Raw genomic sequence first — 21,077 nt, 5'->3', positions numbered from 1 at the left:
TAGCGTGTAAAAATAAATGCTGTCCGAATTATTTTGGAAACGGGGGGGGGGGACGACGGGACATTATATAATAAACGCATATTGGTAGAATGTGAATTATAAAAATACTGCTTTCCATTTTCTTACCATCATTTTCCAATCTTCCAAATAATTTTCTTTTTCTTTCTTTTTGCAAAAATTATAAGCTTCATGCTGAAAGCAGAAAAGGAAATAAATTACCTTGTTCTTCAGGTGTGAGTTCACTATCCTCCTCTCCACTGCTTTCGTGTTCCCGAGACTGATACTTTGGTTCTGAGCCTTCAGCAGCAGATAATCTATACAACAATCATTTACAAAGAAGTTAAGACTGTGATATCCTTATATTATTTGTCTTAATCAACTTTTGAGACTCATGAAAATATCTGAAGATCATTAATATACTAGCTATAACCTGATATGGAAAATGAAAAGCAAATGAGTAAAACTGGTTGTAGAAACCAATAAGCAAAAGGAACAGTGGGATGGGTACAAGAAATCAATGATAGAAAAGGAAGAGAGCTTTTAGGAATTAGCTAAAAATTAAAACTCAGATAACATAATATTGAAAAAACAAATCCACAGGAAATAAGACACATTTCAACATGTTCAGTTTAGGTACTCTAATCTTCCTGCCATCTGCATACATTTATTTTAATCAAGAAATGAGATTATAATAGTTGGTATGAAAAATCTAGATAAGGACTGGGGATGTTGCTCGGTGGCACAACATATGCTTAGCATACGTGACCCTGGGTTTAATTCCCCAGAACTGCTCCCCCTCACCCTCTGAATCCACAAAAATTAGATAAACTTAAGCTTTTATATTTATAGAAATAAAGCAATGTAAAATATAACTTTGTACAATTAAAAACTATGTAAGTGAAGGTGCTTTACTACTTACTTCTTAGCTAAGACATCTGGAGACATAGCTTCAGTGGTTTCTGAATCACTATATGCATCTTCATCCTCACCTATCATACTAGAATGACAAGCAGGCTGTAATTAGCACGTGAAATTATTTTCCCACTAGAAAAAGAAGTTAAGAAAACATAACCCTATCAACTTAATTAAAATATCAATATATTCACTACTCCGTTATCAAATTTTTGAGACTTAAGTTTATAGTGTTTCCACATAAATATTTCAAAGTATAGCATTGACTGGGGATGTAGATAAGTGGTAGAGTGCTTGCCTAGTATGCATGAGGTCCTTGGTTCAATCCCTAACACCGAGGAAAACAAAAAACAAAAAAAAACAAACTCCCCCACCTAAAACAAAAACTCTGAAAGTACAGCACCAATTAAAAAAAAAAAAAAAAAAAAACTGATTAAAAAAAAAACCATAAAAAATAAATTCAAAAACTCAAATCATTTGATAAAATTATGAAGTTTCAATTATTACATCCAACAGGATAAAACGAATAATGAAAGTAAACTTCTGTCTGGTTTTAGAATATGTATTTACACATAACCATTAAGACAGAGACAGGGCTGGGGTTGTGGCTTAGTGGTATAACACTTGCCTAGCATGTATGAGGCCCTGGGTTCAATTCTCTGCACTGCATATAAATAAATAAATAAAATAAAGGACCACCAACATTTTAAAAAACACACACACACACTCGCACGCACATATATATGTATGTGTATGTATTTGTATATGTGTGTACGTGTGTGTACACACACACACCAAGACACATGATCTATGCAGACAAAAGACTAGGTAAAATAACAAAATTAGATATTAAACACCTAATTCAGGAAGTTTGAAAGCTATTTTAATTTTCTCATTCTATTATCTAGGAAAAAATATACCCCATGTCCCTGCAAAAATGGGTATCCTTGGGGCTGGAGTAGTAGCTTAATGGTGGAGCACTTGCCTAGCATTTGTGAGGCACTGGGTTTGATCCTTAGCACCACATAAAAATAAATAAAAATAAAGGTATTGTGAAAAAATTCTTTTTTTTAATATTTTTTTTTTAGTTATACATGGACAGGATATCTTTATTTTGTTTATTTATTTTTATGTGGTGCTGAGGATCGAACCCAGTGCCTCACATGTATGAGGCGAGCACTCTACCACTGAGCCACAACCCCAGTCTCCTGTGAAAAAAAATTCTTAAAAAAAAAAAAAGGCATCCTTAATTCTCAAGCCATTGAATGTATATGAAGCAAAACTCAATTATATATATATATATATATATATATATATATATACTGCTGGTTTATACATTCTCTGGTTAAGGAGAGAAGTGCTATAATTTAGATGACCTTTTTTTTTTTTTTTTTAACCAAGGGAAGATGAATTAAGCTCATCTACATTATTGGATTTAATTAGGCAGAGTAGAGTAAAATATACATAATTTGTCAATTTATAGACATGTTCTACAAGAAAATTCTAGATTATATTATAAAATTTACAGATAGATTTTGTGTGTTATATGCATATAAAAACAATAACTTTTTATATACTAAACAGTGTGAGTGAGATTCTTAGGTAGTGTAACATACTCTTTCTATAAAAAGTATTTTCTTTTAAATATAATGCTTAAAAATGCCATCTGCAGTGGTGCATACTTGTAATCCCAGTAACTCCAGAGGCTGAAGGCAGAAGGATCATAATTTCAAGTCCAGCCTCGGCAAGTTAGTGAGACTCTGGCTCAAAATAAAAAAAAAATGAAAAGGCCAGGGATATATATAGTTCAATGTAAAATGCCCTTGTGTTTGATCCCCAGTACCAAAGCAAAAAAAAAAAAAAAAAAAAAAAAAACCCAAAACAAAAACAAAAACACCTAAAAAGAAATGGAAGACTGGTTGTAACTCAGGGTTGACTGCCGAACTAGCATATGTGAGGCACTGGGTTTGATTTTCAGCACCACATATAAATAAATAAAATAAAGATCCATCAACAACTAAAAAAAAATTAAAAAAAAAAAAAGAAAGAAAAGAAATATAATTCATGAAAGGAATGGTAAAACTGAGCAATGAACTGATAAAAGCTGTGAATATGTATCTGTGTATACATACAGCTTCAATTACTTAGGGATCAACCAACCTTTCAGCAACTCTTAGAATAAAGTTATGGGTAAGCCAAAATGAAACAAAGTCAAATATCCCATTCATTTAGATCCATCAGATATGAACGAGCAAAAAAATAATGCCTACATTTTTTTTTTTTCTTAAATCATGTCCAATCTGAACTATTTTAGGACAATTATCTCCAACTAACACACGTAAGTAAGGCATGGCTACACCATGTTTACTGAGAACAAAGAAAGCCCTGATTTTGGATTCTGGTTCAATAAAATATGTTTTAAGGTATATACCTATAATTAGAAGGTATGAACTTTTTCATGTGTTTCTTCAAATTTTATTAGTATTAAGCATCATTATTTGTAACTACCTTCATTATTTCTCCTTAGTCTTGTCGCATTCTTTAACATCTTGTTTTGTTAGTATCAAATTATCCTCTAACGTTTTCATCCATTGGTTTAAAATACCATATTTTTTAATCTCTATTTTAATGGTGACTTATGAATTTATGTTGTTTTATTTCAATGACAAATTGTTTTAGTCCTAGAAATCTTTATTTTTCAACCAAATTAGGGCATAATCTTATTTACTTATTAAACTTATTTAGAATATCCATCTTCTCATGCTTTTTTGTTTTCTTATTGGATACTGCAGCACAACATCATTTACTAATTCATTAAAAAAAAATTAAAAAATTCTGAGACTCAAAAATGCCAAAAATCACAATGAACTAATAGATTAGGTAAGCTCAAAAAAAAAAAAAAAAGAATGTGAGCTAAGTGTGGTAGGTCTATAATTTTAGCTCTAGTCATCAGGTGGCTAAGACAGGAAGATCCCAAGTTCAAGGCCAGTCTCAGGAACTTAGCAAGACCTGGTCTCAAAAAAGGGAGGGGAATAGAGGTGGCTGGGGATATAGCTCAGTATAAATCATCCAATCTCCTCTATGGGTAGGGGAGCAGTGGGGTGCATGAGAACATGAAAGAGTTGTAATGAGGTAGTGATAACCATCTGTCGGTTCAGTGTGTTAGGAAAGAGTTACCATCTATGCAGTTATTTTCTGCAAAGCAACAGAATAAGTTTCTACTTTCTACTTGGGAAGCAAATAAACCCAAATATCATCTTCCTTTCAAGAAAGATAAAGCTCACTAATCTATGTGCATCACTAGCAACTAATAATCACTAAGGTACAACAAATACATGTTTACTATTAATGTACAAAATGGCATTCAGAATTTTAAAGTGATACAAACTATTAATAAAAAATAATGCAACTGTTTTATTAATTAGTGTAGTAATAAATATGAAATAAAACACAAATTCAAATCAGCTGTTATCTAAAAACTGCAATCAATTTAAGATGGAAATAAGTTTAAGAAGGAATAATGACTGTGTAACATTACCTGTGGTAAGGAGTGCTTGGTTCATCTATTTTCATTAAACCATAGTCTTTGTCTGCTGGATGATATGTTGCCAAGATGTTCATTTCATCCCACTTCTGGGATTTTTTACTAAAATAAAGACAAAAAGAACGCTTAATATCCATATATTATAAACAAAGTATTCAGAATATATATAAGGCATTCAAAATACTATCACATGCTTAGTCTTTATCTGGCTTGTAGAATTAGAAATAATAAAAATCCAGGATTGATGAATCACATTAGTTACATATTTTTGATTTACTAGATATCAATAACTAATTTAAAAAAACATAACAAATATTTTCTTGGCATAATTTCTTCGGGATAGCTATTACAAATGAGAACATAAAACTACAGAGAAAGCCTCATCAAATTCTAAATCAAAATCTATACTAAGTTAAAATTGAGAATAAAATTATAGCTTAATCTGCCTTTAATCTAGAAAATTAGGATTTACTTAAGGGAAACAGAAATGCTTTAGGAATAACTGATAATATCCATTCAATAAAGTGTTTATGCAACTACTAAAGTGCTTAATAATTAAATGCCTTAATTATAAATTCTTATCCACCCATTAAAAAGGTCCTCAAAAGTCTACCAGTCAACATTATTTTTTTTTACATTATACAGTTTGTGAATTTTGTTATGTAATTGAAAATAAAACTAATTTAAAAGAAAATCAATGTAAAATTTTAAACAGTGAGTCAAATCACCATTTCTGCATTTGGTCCAAATTGGATAGATTTTACTTTACATATTTTTGATTTCCCAAATCTTGAAGAATGATGTACTTAATACCATATTCCCTTCTTCATGTTCTCAAATGGGTTTCCCGAGTCATTTCAACAATTACACATCCACTTCTAGCAGGTAAGTGTGACTTTTTGTTTTCTTGCTTTCTATCCTAAGACTCAGTGTCCACATTTCAGACTAAGAATATTTTTTTATTGCAGTAAAAATATACATAATGTACAGTTCACCATTTCAACCATTTTAAAGTGCAATCCTGTGGCATGAAGCATATTCACACTGTTGCACAATCATCACCACCATCCTCCTCCAAAAACTTTTTCATCTTCCCCAACTGTAACTCTACAGTTGAATACTAACTCCCCGTATTTCCCTTTTGCCCAGCTCCTGGCAACCACCATCTTACTTTCTGTTGTTATGAATTTGACTACTCTAGGTATCTCACTTCACTGAAATCATACAGAATTTGTCTTTTTGTAAAGGCACTTAACATAATGTCTAAAAGGTTCATCTATGTTCTAGCTTAAGTCAGAATCTTTTTTAAAGCTGAATAACATTCCAGCGCAGCCAAACTAAGCACTTTTGATTATGCTTCAAGTCTTAATTACCCTTCATTTTCTCAATAGGCAAAAGTTGGCCCAGATATTCCACAGGTAATCCAAACTACAATTCCCGTTTTTCTCCAAAAATCAATGTCAGAAATTACCTAGTTTTTTCACTTTGAAATGGTCAAAACCTTCAAAGCTTGTAAGAAAAATTTAAGACACATGAGTTGTCATTTTTAAGCAGAGAAATAACATTTTAAATGCTGTGGTATTCATTCAGCATAGAACTCACAGGGATATCCACTCCATTCACCTGAATTTTCAACTAACCAATTTAAGTGTCACAAATACCCAAAGAGAGTCACTTGACTGAACTAGACTGAGTAAAAAGGATCTTGCTTTAATAACACTGATTTCCACAGATGCCTAGGATTCTATCCCAGTAATAACTGGTATTGTGGCAGAAAACAAAACAAACTCAACTAGGAGACATTTAAGGTTTAAATTTCAGTTATCCTTCACTAGTCCTGTGACTATAGACAAGTTCAGTAAACATTCTCTCTTGGGTTATGTTTACATAGACATTATAATAAGAGGGGAGTTTAATAACAGTTCTTATGACTTAGAATTGTTGAGAGAATCAACTGAAATGATGTCTATAAAACCAAATGGTACTTATAAAAGTACCATGCAAATATAAGGAGCTTTTATGATTTTGAAATGAAATCTTGGGTTAAGAATCCTGAACAAAGCCAGGTGAGATGGAACACACCTCTGATCTTGGTGACTCAGGAGACTGAGATACAGTTATCCAAAATTCAACGCAAACCTCAGCAACTTAGGGAGGAGAATGTCTAAATAAAAAGTAAAAAGGGCTGGGGATGTTGTGGTGGAGCATCCCTGGGTCCAATCCCCAGTAGAGCAAAAAAAAAGAATCCTGAAACAAGGTTTTCCTTAGCACAGTAGAAGATGGGTTCAGATATGGCATCCTGAAAAGAAGTTTCAACTGCGCTTGAAATGATTTAGACTTAAGGCCTGCCACAGAATGAGCACTTTTAAAAAGCAATCTGCTTTCCATTTCCAATTAAATCTAGTTTTAGAAATTTAATTTTGGTAAATATTTCTATCATCTACAAATTTTTGACTTAGAAAGCCAATTATCAGGTTTGCAATATCCTAAGATTTAAGAGAAATAAAATAGTCAAGGGTATTCTGATTCACAGGATAATGAAAAAAAAAAATCTTAAAAAAAAAATTTGGGTATTGGGAATCAAACCCAGGGCTTCATAAGGCTAGAGAAGCACTTTACTACTTTTTGAGAGAGGTCTTGCTAAATTGCCTAGGCTGGTCTCACACTTATGATCCTCATACCCCACCCACCTGAGTTGCTGGAATTACAGGCCTGTACCACTGCACCTGGCCAAGTACAAGTTTTAAGAGTAGATTTTGTGAAAGAAACAATCCAATTAATAAGGAAAGCTCATGTTGTAACTAAATGTTCCCTCCTAATAAATATTTCCTACTAAAGATGTGAAGGAAAACTAGGATATCTCCATTTACATCATGGGCAAACAGGCAAAACTACAGTGTAGGGATGTGTATTTAGATAATTATCAGAACTAAGTCAGAATGATTATTTCTATTCAGGGAAAGGAGAAGACTGAAATGGCAGGGACATTTCTGAGTTCATAGAAACATTTCATTTCTTGATCAGAATGGTAGATACAAAGGCGATTGCTTTTTATTAATTTCTTTTATTTTTATTTTTTTTAGCTGTAGTTGGACACAATACCTTTATTTTATTTATTTATTTTTTATGTGGTGCTGAGGATTGAACCCAGTGCCTCACATATTTTAGGTGAGCACTCTACCACAACCCCAGCCCCTTATTAATTTCTTAAGCTTTAAACTTTACATTTAATACTCTTTTCTGGATGCATATTACAAGAATACATTTTAAAAATAAACTTAAATGACCGTGTTGGGTGCTTCCTAATCTCAACATAAAACAAGTTATTCCTAAATGGTAAATGAATTAAAAACGACAATTTATCATCATTATTTAAGATACAAAAAGAATGAAGATGGACCACTAGTGAGGGGAAGAGACATTATTAACACCTTATATTATTTATATAATATTATTATATATATTATTATTATTATTATATATTATATTATTATATATATTAACACCTTATAAATCTGTTTTGCAAGATAATGACAGAAGAAAAAGAACTACAGGACACAGTACAAATTGTCTTTTCTTAAAATTAAGACTAAAATTTAATAAGTACAATCCATGCACCCTAAGCCATTAATAGTTTCCTTTTTTACTTTTTCTTCAGTACTGGGGTTTGAATCCAAGGGTGCTCCATCACTGTGCTACACACTCAGCCCTTTTTATTGCTTTTTGAGAGAGAGTCCTCCCATGCTGCCCAGGCTGGTCTTAAACTCTTGATCCCCTGCTGCAGCTGGGATTATAAGCATCTGCCAACATACCTGGCTAGTTGTTAACCTTCTTAATGATTGAATAATAATACAACACTTAAAAAACCTAGGTAAGTAACATAACAAAACACTTTTATAACATAATAAAATACCAAATTTAGATATTAAATTGAATCCAAGATTTTCCTATTTAAAACAAGGCAAAAATGGGCATATCTACATGTATTCTATTCACTGATGATTTTAGGACAATTTGCTAGGATAGTGTTTCTGAGTTAAAATTTATCAAGGGCTTTGTGGTATAGCTCTATGCTGCTACACAGCCTTTTTTTTTTTTTTTTTTTTTTTGGCGGGGGGTGGTGGTGGTGGTACTGGGGATCCAAACCTGGGCCCTGGGAGCACTCAATCACTGAGCTACCAGCAGATTCTTGTTATGGACCAGACTGGAGACTCAAGTGATGCTCCTGCCACAGACTCCCAAGTAGCTGGACTCAAGGCATGTTTCACTGTACCCAGCTTTCTATACAACTTTTAATAGAGAAGACTATTTGTGAAGTCTCTAATAATCACTAAAACATTGCTAGGGCTGAGCATCTGTGGGTTTGTTTTTACACTTCAGCAAGTATAAAATAGTATTTAAAAGCTGTTTTGTATTTCTTTGCTCATTATCTAATAAATAGTATGACAAATGCTTATTTTGCTTTCCTTGTGTGAATTGTTTATATCTTTTGACTATCTATTGGTAATTTTCTCCTGTTAATTTGAGTGAATTCTGTAGATTCACATAAATAACCACATTATATACATAACCCAATTTTTCCCCAGCCTGTCATTTATTACTTTCCACTGTAAATGAAAATTAAAAGTTTTATATATTCAAAGTAACATTCAACCTGTGTATTTCCTTAGCATAAGAGAAAAAGAAATCCTTAGAATTGTTCTTATCCAAAAAAGATAATCATCTTACAAAAACAAGCATTTTAAATAAGGGTCTAAAACAAAAAGTTCCAGCCAGGCGCGATGGTGGTGTATGCCTATAATCCCACTGGGGAGGCTGAGGCGGAGGATCTCAATTCAAGGCCAGCCTAGCAATTTACTGAGGCCCTAGGCAACATAGGGAGACCCAGTCTCAAAACAAAACATAAAAAAAAAAAAAAGCCTGGGGATGTGGCTTGGCATTCCCTGGGTTCAATTCCCAGATCCCAAAACAACAACAACAACAACAACAAAAAACAGGCTCAAAAAATGCTAAGAATTTTTTAGGTGGAAAATTAGTGAAAAAAAGAAACCACGGGGTATGGAAATTAGCACCTCTAAAGTTTTGGTAGAAACTGTGGAGAAACAAAACTCAAGGAGCAAACCTGAGTTTAATCCCAATACCATAATGAAATGTATGACCTCTTTGGATATCTCTGCAGACAAAAATAGGGGAACCACCACTTATATGGCAGCTCTGCTGTGATGGTGAAAGTACCTGCTGGTTTCAGTTTCCTCCCTCCCCCTTGGGTAACTGGTTTTCCTACAGCCTAAATCTGGTCCTGAAAAAGTCACCATTTTTTATTTTGTTAGCTAATGAGATGCCATCTCAAAGAACTACTTGTACTTCTTGTCACTTAATAGTTCTATGATTGAAATGGAATGGCGGATTTTGCTTCAAGGTGTTAAAACTCTAATTGCACATTTCAATAAATGTTTTTCTTTTAATAAAGATTCAACATAGGTTGACAAAGCACAAGACTTTGAAGCTTGATACCACTACTGAACAATTAAAGTAAGACATATAACAATAAAAACTATCACGAGAGCGCAAAAAGTAACTTTTGGAAAACAAACTTTGTTTTACTCAACAAAGCTTTGGATATAATATTCCATGTCCCTTTAATAGGCAGAAAGACGAAGTTGGAGCATGCTTATATCTTACATTATATCAAAGAAAATCCAAGCATAAATTTTTCAAGCTGAATTTACCTGTATTATCTAAGACTACTGTAGAAGTCCGATTGAACAGAGTAGCAAATTCCAAAAGAGATAATGTAAAAACAACCCGAAATGTGGGGAAAATTAGAGTTCTAAATTTCTATTATTCTCAACTAACAGAGTAATAGAGTAACAGTTTAGGGTTAAACACTTTAAATTTATTAACTCATTTAATACTTAAAAAGGTATAGATAAAAATAGCTCACTGAAAATCAGGGGTAATAAAATCTGCTAATGGAGTGGCAGACAAGATCTGAACCCAGGCAATCTAGTTCTTGATTAAGCACTAAACTATAATACTTTTCACATGACAGCATTAGTAACATTTAACATCATATTTTCATAACTCAAAATGAACATTTTCACACTTTAGTTTCTGAAAAATAATACATCTTAAAATGGATGGCATCTTATAAACATAACTGGCAATAATTTTTCTTTCTTGATGGTATATCTTAGAATCAATGGTATCTTACTTTCAACAAAATACACATACTAAGTCTGTCAGGTTAGACCTTCACAAGTTGTGTACTACATTTGAGATATCTTGATATCAAAGAATAGGAATTCCACAATCATAGGATAGTGGTGTTCGAACTAGTTGAAGTATAACTGTGCTATGGTGTACTGAGATTTATCTTTGCCTAATTATGTGGATTTATGGATTCTGTTTGGTTTTAATTAACCCTCAAAAAAATGGTACCAGACAAATGGTACCTGAAGAAACTACTCACTGAAACTAAAAAGAACCACTGCAAAATATAAAGAGAACTATAAGAAAATAACAGCACTGAGTCAACTAAAAAGCCCACTACTGATGGCTTGATTAGTTCTAACTAGAACTGTATCAAAAAATAAAAAATGCTTAAGTCTATTTGAGATATGAACCTCAAATTTATAGACCTCACTTTATGTGTATATTGAACCTTGAAAGTTATGTGTTGTTAGTACACATATGTGTATATGAATTATGAACATATATATTTGAAGTGTTTTAATTTTTTCCCTTTAAAAAATCTCTTGGTAATAAATCTCTTTATAATAGAGGACAGAGATGAAATAACTGCATTTTACACAGTAAAGGCACCAACAGAAGGTAGGGTTCCTCTTAATTATTTGTGCATTCTCTATGTGGGGATTCACTTACTTGCTCAAAAAAAAATTTATTTGCAATCCCAAAACTAGTATTGGAGGTGCCTTAGTGGTTGCTCACAAACACAAGCAGACTAAAAAATTTGGGGGTTGTTCACTGTACATATTCCCAGTTGAAGCCAAAGGCAATACCTGGATTACTTCTTTCAGCTTTTGTACTGTAAAAGTATCTTTTTCATGGTCTATTTAGTACCATGGGGTTTTTGTTTTGTTGTTTTGCAGTACTGGGAACTAAAAACAGGGGCGCTCTACATTTTTAGCCTTTTATTTTGAATTGGGGTTGTGCTAAGTTGACCTGGCCTCAGCCTCTCAAGTTGCTGGAATTACAAGTGTGTACCAACACACCCAGCTAGCACCATATTTTTGTATTTTTATTGGTGAATGGCTACCAAGAACAAAGTTCTGGCTAGTGTTCCTAAGAACAAAGCTGTCACGTGACTTGGTAGATAAACTTTTTTCAGGTAAGAGTTAGAGTACTATTGGCCATGAATTTAAGGCTAATGAATCAATATGTTAAATAAGATGTCCTTAAATAGAAACACACAGAAAACAAGGTTATATATTGATCAGTTGATGAAAATGAGACTAGAGGCTTGTAGAAACCAAACCCCACAATTTCCCCTGGCAGCAAGGGTTTGGTATTTACTAATTTAGCACCTATGAGGACTTTACAGAACATAATTACTGCAAGTAATGATAATCAACTTAGATTCTTGCCTTATACTCTTTGATCATTTTCACATAGACCATTACATTATCTTTATGAGTGTCTTAATTTTTAAGTGCATTGTAAATTGCAAGAGCTATTTATTTTCAGTTCTTTTTATACAAGACGGGAAATGTTGGAATCCTATGTGAAGGAACATAAACACTATAGAAAGTTCAAATGTGTTCAACTTTATTTTTATTGTTTCTGTTCAAAGCAGCTCTCATAAAATTACTAATATTGCTTGCAATGAGCTGTAACATAAATAATAATGTATACTGTATTACTAATATAATTCGTTTCTGTGCTTTACAGTCATATAACACTGATCATGAAAGAGCTCATTTCCTTTGCCACCTGAAACTAAACATTACGAACCTCAATGAATTAGGGCTTCATAGGTCCCTTTGAAAACAAGGATATAACCCTCCACTAGTCAAGTCAGTCCCTCACCTTGCAAAAATCCCTTTTAAGTGAGTCTGCCTCACCAAAAGTGACTACAGAAGCAGCGATTGTACCTTGTTGAGTCAGTGTAGTATAGTAAAAACCTGGATCTAAATGCCAGTCAATTACAGAGAGGCTAACCCTAGAGTGGGGGTCATGGGTTAGAGCAGATCAAACTTGAGATAGAGAAGGAAATAAAAGTTAAGAGGAAAAGAATAAGATACATGATAGCTGGACAGTATGAAGCTCACATTGAATAACAGCTAAATAACATAAAAGCCAGTGAGAATCATATTCCTGCTGCTGAATACTCTTCTTAAGGCTGCATTGGGGGTGTTGGGTAGTTATTTTATTTATTTTTTAATTATCTTGGTCTTCCTGCTCTAGTTATGTTCTATGTTCTAATGAGATTCTGTTCTTAATCTCATGATCTCTCTAACCATGACACCCTCAATCTCTCATTTAAAGCAGTTTCTCCAAATAGAGGCTGGAAAACTGTCTGAGGGAAATAAAATTCAAGTGTCCAAAGGAGTGTGCATGTAAAGAGGAGTTAATGTCCCTTCTGATCTTAAAAGGCCACCATTTTAAATTACACTGTTAGTACTTTCTTCAAGGTAGCATAAATCCCCGTAAATATTTGCCTCCATAAAATAATAGTTCCTTTTATGGTCCTAAATTAGATCATTCCTACAGGAATGCCCTAGTTTTAATATTCTAAGATTTCATAAACATCCTTATTTTAGCTTTATGAGTAACATTTCAATAACTTTCTTAGGCCTTATTTCCAGAATGCAGAGTCCTTATAGTTCCAATATCCTATAACATCCATGATCTCTTACACTTCTAACCCAGGAGTATATTTTATACTAAAGATACTACACTGCAACATCTTTTTTTTCATTGAGCATTGTACCTTAGATATCTTTCTCTGTACACAAAACGCTTCTCATTTTTTTAAGGCTAGCATAATGTTCCATTATACAAATGCACCATAATTAATATTTCACCAGCTCTTACTAATGGACCTTGGGTTGTTGCCAGTTATTTACATTACACACGCTACTTAGAGTGACTATCTCAACTTGCTGTTCTCTGAACTGCTCTGAACTTGGTACCTCTTAATAGGAACAAAAACTAGAAAGAACCCAAAATCTAGTTGCAGATGCATAAATATTTATCAATAAATAAATTTCCATTAAACACAGATCAAAGGCTTGGAAAATTTTGGTTTCTTTTACTGTAGAGATAATGACAAACCAGGAACTCAGTGAGAGTGGCAAACGGTCTTTTGAGAAGTGTATCAGCTTGACCCTAGATCCTAAAGGTAAAATACACTTTTCCTATGGAAAAATTTTAGATGCCTCCGAGATCAAGTTAAGAAATAACAAAAGCTTAAGAGGTGAAGCTTTGAAATTTGGATTAGATTCTCTAATGCTGCCAATTGTGGACAATTCAAAGGCTATGTTTGTTTAAAAATACTACATATACACACATACTTTAAAAAATGAAACGAACAATAAATGCCACAGCTCCTGCCTTCTCTGGAATCACCCCACCCGGCGCGGGCCGGAGGAGCAAAGCCGGGCGGCGCCGCATCCGCTCAGCCTCTCCCTCCGGCAGCTCACGGGTCGGGGTCGGTAACGGCGGCGGCGCCGGCACTCGCCCGCCCGGGAAGGAGGGGCTTCCCTGACCGTCCCTTCCGGCTCTCACCTCAGCTCCTCTTCAACGCTCCGGTGGGGCTGCTCGGCCGAGGCCACCACCGATGAAGTCGTAGACGTCTTGTTCTTCAGGATCCCCTTGATGGGCCGGTGCGAGGCCGTCGAGGCCGCCATTACCGGTCTTTCCGGGTGTCGGCTCAGGGTCGCTGCTGGCGTAGGGTCCGGGAAGAGAAGGTCGGGCGCTAGCAGAGACTCGCCAGACAGCCGCGAAGCCCGTTTAGGGCTAACGCGACCGCTCCCGCTGTCGCAGAAAAGACTACCAGCGTCGCTGTCAAGACACAAGGACCCCAACGCCTCAGCCAAAGCCGCCCGGCTGGTGACCCTCCGCCGCCGGCACTTTACCTACCGACCGCGAAGAGAGGCCGGCCTACTGCCCCAGCCTGGGAGCGACGCCGACGCCGAAGCCAAGCGGGCCCGCCCTCTCGCGATATCTAGGGAGGGGGCGTGGCAAGAACAAAGCCGGCTTCCTAGCCCCGCCCTCTCTGCGCTCCCGCTCTGCGCACCTCACCCCCGCGAAGCGCTAGGAGTTTAAGAGAACCTTAGAAGAGGTTCCCGGCTTTCTTCTGTAGACTTTCACGTCTCTCAAGCAGCCTCTCTCCTACTACCTTATGAAGCCGTATTGTTATTTCTTTTGTATGTCGGAAAGCTGAAACTCAGAAGTGACCTTACTCCCCAAAGACACTAGCTGACTTTCAAAGAAATGTTGTCTCCTTTTCCTATTCAATCCTTAGGAAAGCTTAACTCCCTATTGTAAAATCATTGAATATCAGCGTTGGAATGGTCCTTAAAGACCTATTATGAAATCATAGGATATTGCCTTTATGAAATCGAAGAATGCCCAATTTGGAATACCCTAACTTATTTTTACCACTGAAGAAGTTAATGGACAGGAAGGGGGAAGTGACACTACCATCACGGCCTATCCAGCCTGTCCATATCATTTGAAGACACGGAGAATGCCGTGTGATAATGGAGGACGGGGGTGATAGGTCTACAAGCCAAGGAACAAACAGCTGGGCGGAGCAGAAGTTGGACGAGACAGAAATTAGGAGAGAGGCTTTCCACAGGTTCTCCCCAAGAACCTTTAGAGGAAGCCAATCCCACTGCACAATGATTTTGGACTTCAAACCTCTGGAGGAGGCAGTACATTTCTGCTGTTTAAAGCCATCTGGTTGTGGTAGTTTGTTGTGACAGCCCCATCCACCTCTTTCCTCTCCTACCTTCAGTTCCCAACTTGCTTATGATAGGACTTTTTCCCACCACCCTGTCCCCTCAGTCTTCTTCATCATCTTCATGGTAGGCCAAAGTAGACTGCTGGCCTGAAATTCCACCTCCAGCAGATCAACCCTTGGGGACTCAGACTAGAAGGCCTGGAAGAATCCTTGTCAAGCAATCCCATGAGTTGGCTCTCCAGCCTTTAACTCAGAAAAACACAGGCAGGGGCCAGGAGCTTGCCACCCTCCAACACAGTTCATTTTTCCTTAGGACAGCTCAGACTCAGGATGCTCTCCTTAGATTGAGCTGATGCCTGATTCCCAGCAACATCTGTCTGCTGAGGCTGGGGTTAGAGGGCAAGGTTCTACCCTTCCTTAAGCAGCATTTTCAAGTGTCTTATCTCTGGGCTCCAAATCTCATTTCCCCAGGGCCTTGAGGACAATGCTCAGTTCCTATCCTTGGGATTGCACTCTTCAGGAACAACTTCAGGGTTTGTGAAAACTATTCTGTTTTGATTTTCTACCCCCAAGCCCCTCTCAGCCCAGAGCAGGGCCACAGTAGGGAAAGAATGAAGATGGAGATAATGGAGGGGAAGTGGATAGGAAGGGGAGAAGGGAAGCAGCTTTGCCAGTCATGGAGCTAAATGAGTTCCCCAGAGATTTTCCCCAGACAGAGGCTTCCACAGCTACCCTTGGCCTTGGCCTCACTTTTGTTCCTAATCAAACATCCTCCACTGCCTTCTGTCTCTTCCCAAGCTAGGACTGTCCAGTAGATCCGGTATCACTGCCTTGGAGACCAGGGACAATAGAGTGTTCACAGTAAAGGAAGCAAGATGGCTGCATCCTTTTCAGCCTGGATTCCAACACCTGTGGTGCCTCCTTTGTCCTATCAGCAGGTGCCCAGCTCAGCAGTGGAAATCCTGCTTTTAAAGGAAAACGCAACTTCTCTCCAGGTTCTGAATTATTGGGCAGATTTGCTTTGTTCCCACTTGGGCCTGGCAGTCATCATGCTGAACCTGCCAGTGGACCATTATGAAGCAGTAACCTTGCTTGGAGACCCTCTAATGAGAAGGGCTCCCGCAGTATGATGTAAGACAATGGAATAAAAGGTGGTGGAAAATTCATTGAAGAACCTAAAAAAGTTTTTCTCATCAAAGTTAAACTTTTGTTTTGGGGAAAGAATGTTGGCCAGTGTCTCAATAAGGGGTCCTTCTTTCTGCCCAGGAATCCAAGCCAAGCTAAAGCTTAATCTCAGATAATTGCAAATAACAAAGCACAGATACTCAGAAATATATTTACAGGAAATGAAGCTCCCGATAGATCTAGTCCACATGGGTCTGGAACTAGACAAAGACAAGATGGCTTCAGTGGTTTATTTAAGGGGGTACATCAAAGGCAGGGATAAAGTTTCAAGGGTGGAATCTTGCTTCCTGATGTCTTGCAGTCAGCAGGTTGATGGACATCTTGGCAGGTCACACCCATCTCACGTGCTATGTGGGCCATGGCAGAGCAGGAAAGAGATTCACATTGTCCCTTGGCAATTGACCAGAGGAAATGTGCACTGGTCATTCCCAGACGCCAGATATATCTGTCCACGAGGCTTCCATGCATGGTGACCCACATGCAGCCCACAGATGGCTCGTGACACTTTTGCCTCCTACTATTTCTTCTACTTCTGACTCCACTAAAAGTGAATGCAGATGAAATTGAGGAACATAAAATATTAGTTTAACTGAAATATTGTGAGTGCCAGTCTAGCCTTGCCTTATATTTTTAGAATAGTTGAATCACTTCATCTCTCAGTATGGCCCAGAAAAGATTTCCAAATGTCTGGATACAGAGCACTCCCTCCAGGCCTCTGCTGAGTCTTGCTTTTAGACGAGGTCATCTGGACCAAACAGCTCAAACACTGAATTTGGCTGTGTTTTGTTACATTTCCTGTGTGTTGAGTGTTTGGCTGCCAAGAGATGGATTGTGGATGGAATCTTCTATTCTGGATTCAGTTTCTGGAAGTAGCTATTGAGCTCAAGGCAAATCATACACAGTATTTTAAAATAAATACATTAAACATGATTATCTGGCAATTATTTCTGCTTTCTTTTTGAAGACTTCATCTTAGTTTCCCAACCCAATCCAACCTATTTGGAGGAGGAGAGAGATACTTTTAATGTACCCCCTATGTGGCTGAGCCAGTTGGCTCTCTGTCCCTTGGAATAGATCACTAATGCCAGTACCACTGGGCTTCCCACCAGGAATAATTTCAAAGCCAGAAATGGTTTCAGGGTCTGGTTCCACCCAGACTGCCTAAATTATAAACCAGAATTCCCTGAGTGGGGAACGGATGGTGGATGGCACCCCCACCCCAACCTTTTAAAAAACTAACCAAAGGTGGTGACTTAATGACCACTGAGTCAGCCTCCATACTTTGTTTGCCAAAAATAGCACATCATTGTTTTCCTTTCAGGTAAACCATCCCCAGACAGGAAAAGCACAGATTTTGTAGTACATTGTAGAAATTCACAGCAGGAGGGATGAGATTATTTAAACAAAATACAAAAAAGTATTTGAGAGACAGAGCTCAGGAGCACACCAAGGACAAAGGATTAATCATTTTCTGCTTTAAAAAAATAGCTTTGATTCACAACCCTGGGAGGCTCCACTGTTTTTCTTCAAAGGTATCTTAAAAAAGCGTACCCTAACCTCACCACAAAAGTCTCTAAGTAGCCAGGATACTTTTCTGAGGAGACTCTCAATGCACATTCCCCCTTGGGACACAGTAATATAGTAAAAAAGGCTTCCTATTATAAATAATTACTATGAAGGCATCAAAATATATCTAAGATTTTCATGTACTACCAGGCTGTGTGGTATATGTTTAATTCATCCCTACATGTTTCCCAGCCCTTTAAAAAATACGTAAATGTATGGCTGTGTGCTGTGTGGGCCATGGCAGAGCAGGAAAGAGATTCACATTGTCCCTTGGCAATTGACCAAGGAAATGTGCACTGGTCATTCCCAGACGCCAGATATGTCTGTCCCAGCCCTTTAAAAATAGGTAAATGCAGGGAATCTGAACAAGTAGTCTTTTTAAAAACATATGAGACAAAAACTAGAAAGAGAAAGGAAGGCAGGATAAGTGGTGTGATGAGGCTTGGAATGGTAAATATAAAATGAGAATTATTTCTTTGGCTAAGCTCTGAATTTATCTTATGCCTTCCAGAAGTCATTTTTTTTCCGTGTGTGTGTGTGTGTGTGTGTAAATCTACCATAAGTGTTAACTGGTTTGGTTTGTAAACTATTGCAAGAAGTAAGAAAGAAATATATGTTATAATTTCATTATGTTGATTTGACCAAATTTTTATCACATTTTATATTCAGAGTGAGTAAAATCATGATGGGGAACAGAACATATGTGATGTTGGTATAAATTCTTCATAGGAAATCTTTTTATTTTTTAGAGGTACTGGGTATTGAACCTTGGGGCACTCTGCCCCTGAACTACATCCCCAGCTCTTTTTATTTTTTTATTTTGAGGTGGGGGGTCTCACTAATTTGCCCAAGTTGACCTCAAACTTGGAATTCTCCTGCCTCAACCTCCAGAGTTGCTGGGTTTACAGGCATATACCACACAGCTTGGTAATACATGAAAATCTTAGATATATTTTGATGCCTTCATAGTGATTGTTTATAATAGGAAGCCTTTTTTTACTATATTACTGAATTTGTACTTACTTATATTTTTTCTAGTTTACATTTTCAAATATGTGATTTTATTATTTTTTATTATTGTAACAGTCTTCTGATTGATCTAGGAACCTCTACTTTATTCCTTGTCCATTTGTCTTCATACTACTCTCATATTTTAAAAAGTTATGTGCACCCAGCACATCCCAGACACACAGGAGGCTGAGGCAAGAGGATCACAAGTTTAAGGATCCCCTCAGCAACACAGTGAGGCCCTAAGCATCTCAGTAAGGCCCTGTCTCAAAATAAAAATTTAAAAAGGGCTGGGGATGTAGCTCAGTGGTAATGTGCCTTTGAGTCCAATCCCCAGTACCCCATATCCCCCACAAAATAGGCTATGTAAAAATCCTTAATTTATAAGCCTTAAGTGTTAAGGCATAGGGCAAACACACCCTCTCCCCCCTTTTTGTTGTTGTTGTTTGTTTTGCTGTTGTTGTTTGTTTGCTTGCTTTGTCTCAGCCAGCCCTCAGTGGCTGCTTATTGCATAAGCAAGTCTAAACTCCCTGGGCCTTCACAGTCAGGCCACATCTGTTTTTCTAGGCTCCTTTTCACATCTTCTTCCTTTCCTTTGTCTTCTTCACATCAGTCACACTGCCCTTCTCAGAGTGCCAGAGCCCCTCAACACACAAAAGCTGATCCAGAACACAGGCAGAAGAGTAAGAATACTCAAATGAGCCAGGTATGGTGGTGTGTGCCTGCAGTCCCAGCTACTCAGGAGGCTGAGGTAGGAGGGTTGCTTGAGCTTAAGAGGAATCCAAGGCCAGTGTGGGCAACTAGACAGATCCCCTTTCAAATAAACAAACAAAACCCACCTGACTGGTAAATACACCTTTGTGAAAACAGTAACTTTGTTCCCCAGCCCAGAACCAAAGCTGGGATAAACACAAAACTAGATGTTCATGTCTAAAAATGAAGAATTTTGTAAAGAAAGAGCTCTAAACCTAAACTGAAAAGAAAGGAAATAACATATGTTTTTTCACTTATTTGTGAAGAAACACACTTTACTAATTTGTGTGAACTGCTGTTCCTCATCCTTACCCTTGAGTTACCCTGGTTCAAAGGTCACCTTCCTCCCTGACTTCATGCTTGCATTTCTCTGTCTTATGGTATTGTCATTCTCTGGGTGTCTGTCTCTCTCACTGTGGCCTCTTTGGGTGGGAGCAGGTGCATGTCTTTCTCCTTTTACTCCCCAACAGAGTACTTAATGAATGTGGTGTCTGCCATAAGAGCTCTCAATAAATGTTGGTTGAATCAGGAAGTAAATGAATAAGTTGTTCTAATAGTTCCTGCCCTAATGGTGCCATAAAAGCATCAGTCTGGGCTGGGATGTATCCCAGTGGTACAGCAAGGGCCTAGCAGATCCTGGGTTTGATCCTAGCACTGCAAATAATAATAATAATTTTTTTTTTGGTTCCAGGGAATGAGCCCGGTGGTGCTTAATCAGTGAGCCACATCCCCAGCCCTTTTTTATATTTTATTTAGAGACAGGGTCTTGCTGAGTTGATTTAGGACCTCAATAAGTCAATGAAGCTGGCTTTAAACTCCTGCTCAGCCTCCTGAGCCAGTGAGATGATAGGCGTGTGTCACTGCACCCAGCTAATAATTTCTTGGAATTGGATTATGTTTTATTTTACATGGCAGCATGAGGTATCCACAGGCATAATGCTGGGAAGAAAATAGCAGAAATAAGAATGACTGCTGAAGAGACAGTGCCGCAGTCTGGCTGGGCATAAAATAACAACCAAGCCGCCACGAGGCACTTGTAGGTTCAAACAGGAACTACTTTATTGCCTGAACTCTCACCCGCACTCCACGCGCTATCCCAGGGAACTCTGCGCTATCCCAGGGAACTCTGCGCTCTCCCCGGGAACTCTCTCCACCCTCAACAGGGCTCCTCAAGAACTC

General features: G+C 37.2%; 1 protein-coding gene across 1 annotated transcript in view; it reads right to left on the bottom strand.

Annotated features, from left to right (window-relative positions):
* Ppp1r2 (protein phosphatase 1 regulatory inhibitor subunit 2) overlaps positions 1-14,626 on the bottom strand; it is a 27,166-nt gene extending 12,540 nt beyond the window's left edge. The window contains exons 1-4 of the mRNA XM_015486846.2: positions 14,207-14,626; positions 4,451-4,558; positions 920-997; positions 220-314 (exon numbers count right to left, since the gene is read on the bottom strand). Coding sequence (XP_015342332.1) covers positions 220-314; positions 920-997; positions 4,451-4,558; positions 14,207-14,328 — 403 coding nt within the window. The 5' untranslated portion in view covers positions 14,329-14,626. The remainder of the gene's footprint in view (positions 1-219; positions 315-919; positions 998-4,450; positions 4,559-14,206) is intronic.
* Positions 14,627-21,077: the final 6,451 nt, after the last annotated feature.

This window comes from Marmota marmota, unplaced genomic scaffold, assembly GCF_001458135.2.
Source record: "Marmota marmota marmota unplaced genomic scaffold, marMar, whole genome shotgun sequence".
In the NCBI taxonomy this organism is placed as follows: domain Eukaryota; kingdom Metazoa; phylum Chordata; class Mammalia; order Rodentia; family Sciuridae; genus Marmota; species Marmota marmota.
The sequence above is the reverse complement of the archived record's forward strand: the minus strand, read 5'-3'. Positions and strand labels throughout refer to the sequence as shown.